Genomic DNA, 14,951 nt, shown 5'->3' on the forward strand with positions numbered 1-14,951 from the left:
TGGTTTCCTTGTATTCCTTGAACGTGACCAGACATGCTCCTACATTGGGGCTTTTGCACTTATTTCATCTGCTTTAGAACATTCTTTCCCCAGATAATCCAAAGAATTTGCTCTTTCTCCTCCTTGGCTTACACGAAACCTTATTGTGAGGTCTTCCCTAATATTTGAACTCATTTTGTCTCCCGTTACTCTTTATCCTCTCTCCTTGCTTAATTTTTTCCCATTGCATAACCTAACAGCCTCTATATTCGCTTATTTATATATTGTCTCTCTCCCCCAACTACAGTATAAGTTTCCAAGGCAGGAATATGTCCTTTGTTTGTTTCCTTGCAGCTCTACCTCATACCTAGAACAGTGTCTAGCACATAGAAGATGCTTAAGGAATGCGGTGAATGAATTCTTCTGCCAGGGAGTGGGAGGTGTCGATGTATTCCCAAAGGAGTATTCTCCCAGATTTCCCTCCTCTGCCCTTCTCATTATCCTCAGGCTGAAAAAAATATAGCCTTCTTTTCATATCTCTCATGATTTGGGCATTACATTTGTTTTTCTCTTCATTATTCTTGACCCACAATTTCTATAACGATAGTCCTTTCCTTTTTTTCACACCCTACTGATTTCTTTGTAGATATTTTTGTGTTTTACATTCTTGGTCTGCTTTGGAAGATTACTTTGATCAGCAAAGCTTTTCAGGGTAGCTGGCTTAATACCACGTTGCTGGAATTGATGTCGGCCTTCTTTCAGGCATTGTGTAATCAAGGCTGGCTGTTAATTTTAGATCTTATTTCTGTTTATCCTTATTTTTAAGAGGCGGTCAAGAGAGGAGGTAGAGATTAGTGGGGAGAAGACACACTTGAGTCTTTTCTTAATGAAAATTAATGGAGGCAGAGTTAAGCCTAAACTTTCTTCAACATCTAGGTTGAAGACCAATATCCCTCTCCCCTGCCTCATGCTCTAATTCTGAGATGTGAATAATGTGTTATGATAAACATCTCTTATATATCTTATTTGTCACTCTTTGAATATGTAAATCTAGTAGTTTGAACTCATTATTTTTTGTACCTTTTTTTGAACTAATTATTTTATTTTATAACTGATTTGACCCAAGAGCCTTAGCACTTACTCTATTCAAAGAATAAGCAGAAACATCCAAATAAAGGAACTCAAAAGCTCACTGCGGGACTCCTGAAGTTTTGTGTTGTTGTTAAATTCCTAAAGTTTAGGATATCAATATATTAGTTACAAAAGGGGCAAGCCAAGCTTACCTGGAAGCTAATTAACTTGTGTTAATCATTCTGATTTTAGGTCACTAGTGAAAAGAGCCTACTTCAGGCAAGTAAGAAAAGAAGAGAATACTCCAAGACAGATGTCCGCTTGCCTGAACTAAGCTATAATCATCTCCCTGAACTAAGAGCCTTGGAAGGCGTAGGTATGTTTATAATGCTTTCACTTTTTCAGCCTTTTTGTACACATTATTGAAAATGTATGTTAAATAAACTAACAAAATATTAAAAATAAAAATTAGAGTAACTTCACATATTTCTGTAACTAGGTACAGACTTATGTAAGTAAATATGTACACTGAGTACATACTGAGGGACAGATACAGAATGTGGAAAAACTAAAAATAATGTCTAATCTTTTCACTGTGTTTATGGTTATTTTTATTTAGCTCGAAATTCCAGGTTAATAAAGAAAGAGAACAAAAATCTCTCAGAATCTCGAATTCCTTCCCTGGCCACTATTGACTTGCACACGCCCAATATCGCATTACATCAGGTACAGAAATCCTCTCTCGGTTGGGTAGAACTTGGGTCTCATACTTCCTTATTTAAGTCGCTTAGGGACGTTTGCTCTTAAGGGCTGGGCACGTTTCCTGGTGGGATCTATACCATTTTGTTTGTTAATTTTTTTCTTATTGTTCATTGCACTTAGTACCTTTATTACATGTATATTTATATAGACATTTTCCAGCTTACAGTCATCAATTTTTTATAGATTAAAAATGCATGCATGTGTGTATGCATGTATGCAACTTAGCTATGGCTTTTATATAACTTTTGTGGTAATTTATAGTATTTCACTGCATTAACCCCAGTGTTATAACCCATATTTCACTCCTTGAATTGGTTTTATTTTTTTAAAATATATCATCTATTTGACATTTTCCCCTAAGACAATCCATTCCATGCATGTTAAAGACTGGTTCTTCCATATATAATTATTTTTCTATAATTTCTCTTAATTCGTCAGAAGACTTACATTTCTGCTGCTTCAACAACAGTCGTATCACTTATTTTCACATTAAGAAAACTGGCAGATTTTTAAATTTCCTGAGCCAACCATAGCTAGTTATAAACTTTAGATATGTATCATTGGATTTACAGATTTCTCACTTCTCCTTGACGCTGGACAACTTTTGTTTTGGGATTTAATTCTCCGTCCTCATTATTAAAGCATTTCTGTTTCCTAGACAGCACCTGCATGTTGCCTCTGTATCTATATGGATGCTTTTTTCTACCACTACTCCTTAAATAATTTTGTAGAGCTCTACAAACAAGGGGAATAATATTGTTGAGGGTAACAAATTACAGAGGCAGTTACCCAGTGATACTGAGAAACGGGTTTATTGACTGCTATTACTTTGCCTTATCTCCTGCTAACAATTTCTGCAGCAGCACAATCAAAACTAAACAAATTCCTGTTGTGTGAAGATTAATTACCGTAACACATTTTACTTTTAGGAACTACAGAGTTTCAAAAAATTCCTTGTATACTTCTAAACTTAAATTTAATGTGGGGGCGCCTGGGTAGCGCAGTCGTTAAGCATCTGCCTTCGGCTCAGGGCGTGATCCCGGCGTTCCGGGATCGAGCCCCACATCGGGCTCCTCGGCTGAGAGCCTGCTTCTTCCTCTCCCACTCCCCCTGCTTGTGTTCCCTCTCTCGCTGGCTGTCTCTCTGTCACATAAATAAATAAAATCTTTTAAAAAAAATTTAATGTGGATATTAAAGGTGGAGAATTTTTCACTTTCTTTCTGTGAGCGTACTATTGTTCAAAACCGCTCTTCGTGGGTCACGTAACCAAATCTAGTTTCACGAAATAGAAGAAAGGCTTTGGCGACCTTCATACTTCTAAATTTTTATTTGTTCCTTTGAACTAACCCTCTTATATTTATAAACTGGTTCTGCATTTTTATCCTTAATTTACTTGTTCATTTCCCAGTCGTGTTTAAAATACACTAAAGGTGAAAGTAGGTGTAGTGAAAAACACAAATTAACACCAAAATAAGATGGATTTGTGTGTGGAAAATCTGAATGGGAAGAGAAACGACAGGACACTGAAGGAAGAGGCTTTCTGGCCCAGCCGTGACTTGCCTGCACCCTTCGTGGTATGGATCAGTACACTGAACTACGTTTTGTTTCTGTGCCTAACACAAACATTTTCACATTTATAAAAGTCTATTTTTATAGACTTCTGGAACATCTGTAAGATAGATTTTTGTAAGTGAAGTATGGCATAATCCATGGAATCTGTCTCCACTCACCCACTCCCTACATACTTCCACATGGCATGTACTTTTCTATGCACATAGCTACCCATTTTTTTCTCTAAGCAGTTCAAGCTTCATCCCACAAATTTTCATACATTGTATTTTCATTGTACTCAGTCCAAACATTTTCTTAGTTCCCTTGTAATTTCTTATTTAACCCAGCAATTATTTAGAAATGTGTTGTTTTATAGTTAAATATTTGGGGTTTCCCTAGTATTTTATTATTATTGATTTATAATTTAATTCCATGCGGTCAGAGAATATACTGTGTATGCTTTTGATTGCTTTAGATTCATTGAGATCTGTTTTATGACCCAGCATATGGTCTAGATTATCTTGGTGAATGAACCTGTTCCCTTGAGAATAATGAAATCCTTCAGTTTTTGGACATAGCCTACTGTAAATGTGAAATTAGATTAAAGTGGTTGATAGTGTTCTTCAGATCTTCTGTGTCCTTAATGATTTTTTGGTTTGTTTGTTTGGTCCTATCAGTTCCTGAAAGAGTGCTGTCAAAATCTTTTACTGACTATGGAGTTATTTTTCTCTTATATCTGTTTATTTTTGTTTCATGTATTTTAAATCTCTATTATTAGGTACATATACTCTTATAATTGTTTTTGTTTTCCTGATGCACTGTTCCTCTTATCATTAAGAAATGTCTCTCTTTATCTCTTGTAGTGCTCTGTGCCACAAAGTCAATTTTATCTGAGATTAAGATAGCCACTCCAGCCTACTTGTAATTATTTGTTTCCATGGTATATCTTCTTACTTTCATACAATCTGTTTTTAAAATTTACAGTGTTTCCTATAAGTAGGTTCTTTCTTTTGTATCCATTCTGTCAGTTCAATTCTTTTAATTGAAATATGTATTAGTGTTCTACTGCTGCTGATAAACTACTATGACTTAAAATATTTATTATCTCACGGTTTCCATGGGTCAGAAGCCCAGGGCACAGCTGCTTCTTTCCCTGAGTCTCACAGGTCGAAATCAAGATGTCAGCAGGGCTGCATTTCTTTCTGGAGGCTCTAGGGGAGAATCTATTTCCTGGCCCACTCAGATTGTTGGCAGAATTTAGCTCCATGAGTTTGTGGGACTGAGGTCCCTGTTTCTTTGCTGGCTGACCCCTGGGGGTTGCGTCAGCTGCTAAAGGCTACCCACATTCATTGGCTTGCGGCCTACCTCTCCATGCACAAAGCTAGCAAGAGTGGTCAAGTCCTTCTTACTCTTTGACCCTCTCTTGCCTCCCCTTCTGCCTCATCTCTGACTTACTCTTCTGCTTTTAAGAGTGCCCGTGATCGGCTTACCAGGTCTACACTGGGCCTGCCAGGATAATCTTTCTATCTGGGGGTCAGCTGATTAGTAACATTAATTCCCATGGGCAAAGCTGCTTCATAGCAGGAGCTAAATTAGTTTGATTGACTAAGCAGGGACAGGAATCTTAGGGGATAGCTTCAAAATTCTGCCTGCTAGTGAATACTTAGGCCATTAACATTTAATCCGATTATTGGTATATCTGGATCTAGCTCTATATATTACATAGATATGAAGATCTATATAGATATATATATATATTATATATATATATATCATATAGATATAAGATCTAGCTCTTTATATTATTCGTTCTTTTTTGTTTGTTCCTTTTTTTTCCCTTTGCAGTCTTCTTTTGCATTTGAATATTTTTAGTATTGGCTTTTTGGGGATATTTCTTAGTATGATTTTTTTTAGTGATTGCTCTAGGTTTTGCAATATACATAACTAATCTTTCACAGTGTGCCTAAATAGTATACCACTTGTAAAATGTAGAAACCTTGCAACATATTTCCTTTTACTCCAACCGGGACTTTATATAGAATTATATGTCCTTTATTTACATACACTGAAAACTGTACTAGGTCATCCATTTTGCTCTAAACAGTCATAAATATTTTAAGCAACTTAGGGAAAAAAGTAGTCTTCTATATTTACCTAACCACTTACCGTTTCTGTTGTTCTTACCTTCTTTCTTAAAGATTACGGTTTTGCTTTTTGGTGTCATGTTTCTTTAGCTTGAAAAACTTTCGTTAGCATTTCCTCCAGAGCAGGTCTGATGAGTGACAAACACTTCATTTGATAATGACTTTATTTTGCCCTCATTCCTTAAATATATTTTCACCAGATAAAGAATTTAAGTTGGTAGGTTGCTTTTTAAAATTTTTTCTTCCAGGATTATAAAGACATCATTCCTTTATCTTCTGATCTGTCCGATTTCTGGTGAGACATTTTAAGGCATTTGAATTGTTCACCTGTATGTAATGTTTCATTTTTGTCTAGCTGCTTTTTTTTTTATAAAGATTTTATTTATTTATGTGACAGAGAGACAACCAGCGAGAGAGGGAACACAGCAGGGGAGTGGGAGAGGAAGAAGCAGGCTCCCAGTGGAGGAGCCTGATGTGGGGCTCGATCCCAGAACGCCGGGATCACGCCCTGAGCCGAAGGCAGATGCTTAACGACTGCGCCACCCAGGCACCCCTGTCTAGCTGCTTTTAAGATTTTATCTTTATCTTTTCGTGTTCATTAGTTTGGATATGATGCATCTAAGCATTGTTTTCTTTGAATGAATAGTGTTTGGCATTTGCTGAGCTTCTTGATTTATAAACTCACCTCTTCTATCAAATTTCAGATACTGTATTTTTAAGTCCTAAAATCTCTACTTGGTTCTTTTTTAGGGCTTATATTTCTCTGCTAGGAATTCCTGTTTCTTCATTCATTTTAAGTATGTTTTGTTTTACCTCATGTAACATAGCTATATTACTTCTTTAAAGTCCGTTTCTCCATCTCTCTCTCTTCCGTAAGGCAATATTTTCTTTGTTTTGAAGCAAATGTGCTGGTCTCTGTCCACCTGGGTCTCCTCTCCACCTACGTAATGGTGTTTCTATATAATGGTGTTGCTTTTTTTTTTTTTTAAGATTTTTAAAATTTATTTGGCAGAGAGAGAGAGCACAAGCAGGGGGAATGGCAAGCAGAGGGAGAGGGAGAAGCAGGCTCCCTGCTGAGCAGAGAGCCTGGCAAGGACGAGGGGCTTGATCCCCGGAACCAGGGATCATGACCTGAGCCGAAGGAAGATGCTTAACTGACAGCCACCCAGGCGCTCCGCTGTATCTTTTTATGGCCAATGATTTTGATTGTATCTTGGAAACTGTGAATGTAATGTTGTGTAGCCTTTGGGTCCTGTTATAATCCTTTATATTCCTCTGGAGAATGTTGAAATTTTTGTTTTAGCAGGCAGTCATCCAAGTTTTGTTCACACTATAAATTCTGCCTTATCTCCTGTGAAACGTGTTTCAAATCTCAGTTCTCTAAATCTTTATATCATAGTTTGCATCTGTCCTGTGCTTATGTGGCTCAGGGGTTAGCTGGACACTTGGCAGGTAATTCAAATCTCAGTTCAGTTCTCCCAAGCCTTTGCTGTGCTTGTGGGGCTAGCCCATGCATGCATGCTTCAGGAACTGGGCTGAGACTCCTGTGGGTCTATACACAGAATTAGAGGGTCACCTCCCCTAATTGTCTTCCCTCCAGGACCATCCCCCTCACCCCCTATACTTTCTGGCCTGCAGGGACCCTTTTTCCTGGTTTCTCTGGGATAACAAGGGAGTTTCTTTCAGACTTCTGACCTCTTGTACTTCTTCATTACTCTGAGACTAGGGCCTGCCTTTTGGGCAAAGGCACAGGAGTGAAAAACAAAGTTGGAAATTTACCCCCATGTGAAGGATCACATTGCCAGCTTTTGACTCCTCTCCTTAATCTTCAGTTGTTTTTTATATTTTTCCTACAGGGTTTTATTTGTTTGGTAATAAGTAGGAGAGATGGGCTGGAGTGGGTTTGTACTACTGCAGCACATCAGAAATATCTTGTAACATATGTATCAACAAAGAGGTCAGAGAATAACATCTCTTTACTTCATCACCCTCTTCCGTGCCAGCAGCCTGAGCTATGAACCGTTAATTCTAAACATCTGGTATTTGAACAACAAGAATTGGGGTTTTCAGAGGAGTGGGACTTTTACAATTATTGAGAATCTGTAATGCTCGAGTATTAACTTACAGGTACCAGGATCTCCCCTGTCACGTGATTCGGAGGCCGATTTGCCTCGGGTGGAACACCAGCACTGAGAGTCATTTTGGTTCTGAACTGGGTATGTCTGGTTTCTCATACTTAAAGCAAAGTAACCTTCCATCAGAAATATTTTGTAGCTTGCTGAAGTTCAAATTCTGCAGCTAAAACGTTCTCCAGTGATTGATTCCATGAGAACTCCTGACAGAGAGAGTTGAGCCACTTAAAAAAACAGAAGTGGCATTTGTCTCTGGGATGAATCTCTTTTCATAGCGCTTGCATCTCTTGCTCTTAAACTAATCTGCATTTTATTGGATACAGTATTGTGAATTTATGGTGACAAGTGCTGTGGAAGGATATATACTTATCTCCCTTATCAGTCATTTGAACCTTTGGGCTTTTAAAGCAAGAAAGACAAAATGATTGCTTGGTAATCTTTTTTCCCGATACAGAGGGATCTGCACTATACTAGATGATTGCCTTCCTTTTATTTATTTTTATTTTAATTTTTAATTTTTTGCTTCTAATGGACTTTATCATTGTCCTGCTGCTACACCACAGTAAAAATGGCCCTGCAAGCCCCAGGCCTGTACCATGTGTCACCACAGTGAAAACAGGGCCCCTGGAACATGTTTCCACCCCACTGTGGACCTACTCACAGGATAAATACATGTTACACATTAGTTTTTAAAGAAAAAAAGAATAAATAACTTAAGTGACTAGGCACCAACAGCGATTTGAAAAATTAAAGGTCAATTTTAAATGGTAACAGGATTGCCTTCCTTTGAAGTATAACTGCTTAGTACTAAAAAAACGAAAAACAAAAATCAGACCTTTTGAGTGGTAATTTACTGTGTGACAAGTCATCCAATGTTTAGTATCTTATTAACCCTGTAAAATGTGATGATAATAAAACCCCACATTCTCATCAGTGTGTTGTTGAATTAATCCGTTAACCTCCACAGAGCATTTTGAATGTCTGTGACATCATATGTGAATTTACTATGAAGTGAACAAGCCTCAAGTTTTAATCCCTCACTGGTACAGGTCCCCCTTCCAAGGCCCTGGGAGAAATCTTTGCAGTGCACTCATTACACAAACTGTATGAACTGTAGCCTCTGTGAAACTTGCATCTATTTTGTCAAAACTAGTTATTATTTGCATAAAAGGAGATGATATGCTATACATGACAGTTTCGGTTCATAATTGTCCTAAAGATTGTCTTTAAAATCTTGTTTTTGATATATATGGTCTAAAGTTTTCTTGGACTGTGTAATATTTACAATATTGTAATTATATTCAATGTGAGAAAGCAAATGAGATAGAAATCCATTTCTAGAAAGATTGTATGTAAACCATTTGGGCATATGTCCCCCTGTGATTTTAGCTGCTGCTGTAGCCCTTGAGATGACATCCTCTTGCAACAAACTGCTGATATCCTACGAAGAGAGATTCACGGTTTTGTCCTTTACTTCTGAACTGCCTACATTTTCTGAGGAAGGCCTTGCAGAAGAAAAACAAAAACTTCCAAGTGTTTCCAAGGAAGATTGAATAAGTCCCTCCCCAACTGCCCTCCTGTCACCTTTCAAATTCACTGTTGCTATTTCAAGATCTAGCCAATGGAAGAATAGTGATATGGTTCTTGTTACATGAATGTGTATTTACTATTAGTAGATTGTGCATTTAAAATTACCCAAGACTTAAAATGAGTTTAAAAAGGGAGAAAGAAACATAATAATGGTCATGTTATATGAACTTTCTGTGTTATCTGTATTAATGTGTACATTTATTTAGGAATGGGTTTGGTGGAGGTAGGTGATTAAAAACTAGGATCAGTAAGAGAAAATGTTTCCCTTACGCTAATTTAACTATAAATATACATTTAAAAAGCTTGCTTGTTTCTCAGCTTTAAGGAGATGTAATTGTTCTCTATGGATAGATGTATGTCTTTGGTTTCTGTGATTCTTGTTGTTTGATCACTGTATTATGGGAATCTGGCCTCTGCTATCTTCTAAGAACCACACTAATGCAAATTTCTCAAAGAAACCTTTTATGTCTAATCATTTAGTATGACTCTGACCTTAGATAGCCCTCTGTATTATAAGACTGTGGTGCCAGTGTTGCTGCGTGCAGGGACAGGATTGAAATAAGAATGGTGAAGGAGAATCTTGTAGGTATACCTCAAGTTGAGGACTGTGCTTGTCATTGAGAAAGGAAGTATATACATATAAAATTAGGAGATGGGAAGCTGGCTTACCGACCTACTTGGACTGATTACTTTTCTCTTGACCAGTTATTGTTGAATTCCCCCCTAATAGGCTTTGGGAAGGAAATGTCCACCGTTAACGGATTTCATTCCTGTCTACTGATGGTTTGAGGGTGATAGCAGACAGAAAAGAGAGGTGTTGCTGTCTTCTCGTTTCCTCAAACACTTTGGCCTTCCCGAAAGTTCTTCATTAATGGGTAAAACTATCTACCTACAGTCCACACATCTTTTCTCGTGCCCGAGTCCATGACTTTCAGGTGGGAAGCTTAAGCCAATTTGGCTCTAGGTTTTTGGTTTCTCGTTTGCTGGTCATACTCTGCATTTATGGTTTTAGAGAATGGTTGTTAAGGGGACCAGAATTTGTGTGGGTTTTCTGCCTTAACCGGTTAACAACGTGTTGTTTTTTTCCAAAAGGCGCTGACTGGAATTTAGCCCAAGAATTTAACTAGCACTTTTCTCTATTACTCCGCGGAGCTTAATATTGAAATCCTGACTTTAGATACTTGGTCCTCAAAAGAGCAGGACATTCAGGAGGTGGCAAATTGAGGGATTCCAGTGTAGAAGTCTATACGTGGTTCAATTAAAATTCGGTCTTGATTTTTAACCTCTGACCAGGTGTTTGACAGATTTGTATGACTAACATGCTAGGCAAAATTCATGTGTAGGCATTAATATACTTCACATTGAGATATTATTTTATTTTTACTTTAAAAAGCATTGCCAACAGACTGTACAGGGTGTGAAGCAGACAATACTTAAAAGCGAAGTGGCTTTACAGCTTATTTTGATGTTATTTTTATCTAAATATCAGTGTGAACATATCGCCTCAATGTCTGAGGATCTAGGATTAATTACCTTTTCATTTCTATATTTGCTTTTGGTATCTTTTGCCTATTAAAACATTTTGCGAACTTTAGAATTAAGGAACTAAACATAATTTACTGTAAGTGCAAGTTGAGACTCGAGGATCATATCTGGTTAGAACCTTGGCAGAACTATCTGAAAAAGAAAATTTTGCAAACTGAGGCTATAGTTACCGAACCAAAAATAATTCTTTCAGTTTAAGATTACTTTGCTCTCTTTACAAGGATATGATTAAACCTAATAGGAAATATATGTATGTCCTGGTGGGGGGAAATGGGCTTGCTGTGTGGATGTATGTTTTACAATTAATAAATATTATATCTTACTGAGCTCCATAGATGGTTTTATTTGCATTTATTTAAGAGAATACAAATAATGTATATAACATATGGAATTTAACAAATAAATTTGAAATAATCTGTTAATTCTCTTTTGGAAACTTTGGATACAGGGGTGGCAAGTTGTCTTTTTTTAATTAAGTTTTTAATTTTAATTCCAGTGTAGTTAACATAGTGTTATGTTAGTTTCAAGTGTACAATATAGTGATTCAACAACTCTATGCTCAACAACTCAGTGCTCATCACGGTAAGTGTACTCTTAATCCCCTTCACCTATTTCACCCCCCCCATTTCACCATTCACCTCCCCTTTGGTAACCCTCTATTTGTTCTCAATTTAAGGGTCTGTTTTTGGGTCTTTTTTTCTCCCTTTGTTTGTTTGTTTTGTGTCTTAAATTCCACATGAGTGAAATCATACGGTATTTGTCTTTCTCTGACTGGCTTATTTCGCTTAACTAATACTACTCTCTAGATCCATCCATGTTGTTGCAGATGGCAAGATTTCATTCTTCTTAATGGTTGAATAATAGTCCATTTTTATATCTATACCACTTCTGCTTTATCCGTTCATCTATAGATGGACACTTGAGTTGCTTCCATAATTTGGCTCTCGTGAATAATGCTGCTATAAACATAGGGATGCATGTATCTTTTTGAATTAGTATTTTTATATTCGTTGTATTGTATTCTATACAATTAGTATTTTTTTCCACTACCCAGTAGTGGAATTACTGGATCATATAGTAGTTCTGTTTTTAATTTTTTGAGGAATCTCCATACTGTTTCCCACAGTGGCTACACCAGTTTGCATTCCCACCAAGAGTGCATGAATGTTCCTTCACATCCTTGCCAACACTTGTTGTTTTTAATGCTTTTTGTTTTTTTGTTTTTTAGCCATTCTGATAGATTTGAGGTGTTATCTCATTGTGGTTTTGACTTGTATTTCCCTCATGATGAATGATGTTGAGCATCTTTTCATGTGTCTGTTGGCCATTTGAATGTCTTCTTTGGAGAAATGTCTGTTCATGTCTTCTGCTCATTTTAATAGGATTATTTGTTTGGGGGTGTTGCCCAGTTAGTTTTCTTGTACAGCACATGGTACAAGCAGCCTGGTCATAAAGAAACATGTCTTGGAAAGACTGCCTGGTTAAAGTTGTGACAGACTGAGGCTTAGAACTTGGATCTCCTGATTGAGAATCCCTTGCATGTTTGGAATAGCTGACTTCCTATTGAAATGGAAACAAAGAAGATGGGTCTCCTTACGTGACTCTCTCATTATTGGTTCTTTTATCTGAGTTGTGCTCCGAGTCAGACTAGACTGAAAAATGTCATCAACTTGTTTTCTAAGCGCTCCTCTATATAACTGAATAACTGGCAGGGAATTAGAAACAGCAGGGTCCCTGCTCCTAAGGCTTTAAGGCTGGTCCTCATTAATTGGACTAAGTGGATTTTTCTTTATTGTTGTGTTGTGTTTTTGCATTGGTAATGGACTTTTAAGACTCCTCTATGTGAATGAAAAATTATGTTTTTCATTCATTGCTTTTAGAGGGCCTTATTTTTCCTTTTGATAGCTTCAGACATGAGAAAACTTGAAACTGTAATTAGCATACAGTTTGTTTCTTAACAAGTCCTTTGGAGAAGTACCTTACCACAAACCTTGACATCACTTGTCATCACTTGTAAGTAACTCACGATTTAGAGTGTTGTGTTTATAGATGTTTGTGGATACCTGATACTGAATGTATATACACAGAACATTTTCTCTACCAACCCATCCGCAAAATGTCATTTCCTTTTGCTTTCAGTTAAATTTTATTTTCCCCCAATTGCATGGCCTTATTCAATCCTTTATGTTCTTCTTTGGCATGCAGGGTCATCTCCTGTTAGAAGTGAGGAAGGTTCTAGCAAAATTTTAGAAAATGTGTTATTGGTTAACATGAATTAAAATAAGAAAGAATAAGGGAAATGAAACCAAAATATCTCAATTCAGCATGTTTTTCTGTCCCTAGTCCATGGGAGGATCTTCTATCAGTCCAGAGAATAGAGTTTGTGTGTGTGTGTGTGTGTGTGTGTGTGTGTGTGTGTGAGTTTATTTCCATTCGGCTATCTCCATGTCTCTAGATCTGGAAAATGATCTCCATTAATGTAGCTGCTAGAATTGAAAACTCTCCCTCCACCCCACGACAATAGTGTTCTAATTGGCTACTTCCTTCCTCAATTTATTTTTCGCCTCTTCCTTGGATCATTATTCCTTTTGCTTACATGTATACCTACTATCTGTCTCCCCCGCCCTGCCACCACTATATATATATTTTTAGTAGAAAAGCTGTTTAGTAAGTTATTCCTAGACACTCCAGAAGAGTCACTCCAGAAGACTCTTCTGCCAATGCTGAAGTCACATGGGCAAGTACAATAATCCAGTGTCACCACTCCCACTAAATTTTCTGTGTCTCTAAAGATTAGGAACCATACCTTATTTATCTATTTCTGCTCCACACCATTTCACACAGTGATTTCCTTTTCTCCTTCTCCTTCCTCTTCCTCCTCCCCCTTCTCCTCCCCCTCCTCCTCCTTCTTCTAAGTAATCTTCACATTCCTCCTCCTCCTCTTTCTCCCCTCTTCCTCTTCTTCTTCCTCTTCTGCCTCTTCTCCTCCTCCTCCTCCTTCTTCTTCTTTTCTTCTTCTTCTTCTTCTTCTTCTTCTTCTTCTTCTTCTTCTTCTTCTTCTTCCTCCTCTTCCTCTTCCTCTTCCTCTTCCTCTTCTTCTTCATAATCTCTACACTCAACATAGGGCTTGAACTCATGACCCCAAGATAGGGGTCACATGCTTTTCTGACTGAGCCAGCCAGGTGCCCCTAACACAGTGATTTCTATGTGACAATAGTAATAATAATGCTACAAAGGAAGGAATGTAAGTCGTATTTTATAGGCAAGGTACTGGGCTTAGAAGGTTTAAGGAACATACACAGTGTCACTCAATAAATGGTAGAGTCATGTGTGTTTGTTAAAATAAACACACGAGTATGATTATTTAGCTCTGGAATGAATTTTTGAAATTTGTGTTTAGATAATATACACTCTGGGAGATTTGACTCCTGGAACCACATGCTTCTTCATTCACTTATGGAGGAGGCAATGTGTTTCTCTAGTCATCAGACAAAACTTCACTTCATTATAAGATGAATTTGGATATTGCTCACCGTGAATCAAGCACTGTCGCCAAGGGAATGGTATGTACTTATTGACTTGGGCCTCTGTTAAATTCCTTTGTCTGAATTAATAATGGGAGCAAAAGGAAACAGGATGGTGCTGTTTGGTTTAGGCCAATGACAGTTTACCTGTGGACCACCTGGCTTCTACAAAGCTAGGGAAATATATGTAGAATGAATGCTGGAGAAAAAATCACAATGCTCGCCAGAGGTGGACAGTTGAAGCTACAAAAGGTATGGTTAATTTTATTTTAATTATTTTAATTTTTTAAAAAGATTTTATTCATTTATTTGAGTGTGAGAGGGAGAGAGATCACAACCAGGGGGGAAGGATGGAGGGAGAAGCAGACACCCCGCTGAGCAAGGAGCCCGATGTGGGACTCGATCCCAGGACCCCAGGATCATGACCTGAGCTGAGGGCACACACTCAACCAACTGAACCACCCGTGCACCCTTTATTTTTACTTTTTAAAAATTTATTTATTTATTTTAGAGAGAGCGACCGAAAGTAGGGGAAGGGGCAGAGGGAGAGAATATCCGAGCAGACTCTCGCTAAGCACAGAGCCCAACGTAGGACTCGATCTCACAACCCATGAGATCAGGACCAGAGCCGAAACCAAGAGTCAGATGCTTAA

General features: G+C 37.6%; 1 protein-coding gene across 1 annotated transcript in view; it reads left to right on the forward strand.

The window, feature by feature from the left end:
• CDKL2 (cyclin dependent kinase like 2) overlaps positions 1-11,106 on the forward strand; it is a 31,406-nt gene extending 20,300 nt beyond the window's left edge. Inside the window, exons 10-13 of the mRNA XM_008693222.1 lie at positions 1,303-1,426; positions 1,670-1,776; positions 7,635-7,723; positions 9,029-11,106. Coding sequence (XP_008691444.1) covers positions 1,303-1,426; positions 1,670-1,776; positions 7,635-7,700 — 297 coding nt within the window. The 3' untranslated portion in view covers positions 7,701-7,723; positions 9,029-11,106. The remainder of the gene's footprint in view (positions 1-1,302; positions 1,427-1,669; positions 1,777-7,634; positions 7,724-9,028) is intronic.
• The last annotated feature ends 3,845 nt before the right edge of the window (positions 11,107-14,951 follow it).

This window comes from Ursus maritimus, unplaced genomic scaffold (genome assembly GCF_017311325.1).
Source record: "Ursus maritimus isolate PB19 unplaced genomic scaffold, ASM1731132v1 scaffold_8, whole genome shotgun sequence".
Taxonomy (NCBI): domain Eukaryota; kingdom Metazoa; phylum Chordata; class Mammalia; order Carnivora; family Ursidae; genus Ursus; species Ursus maritimus.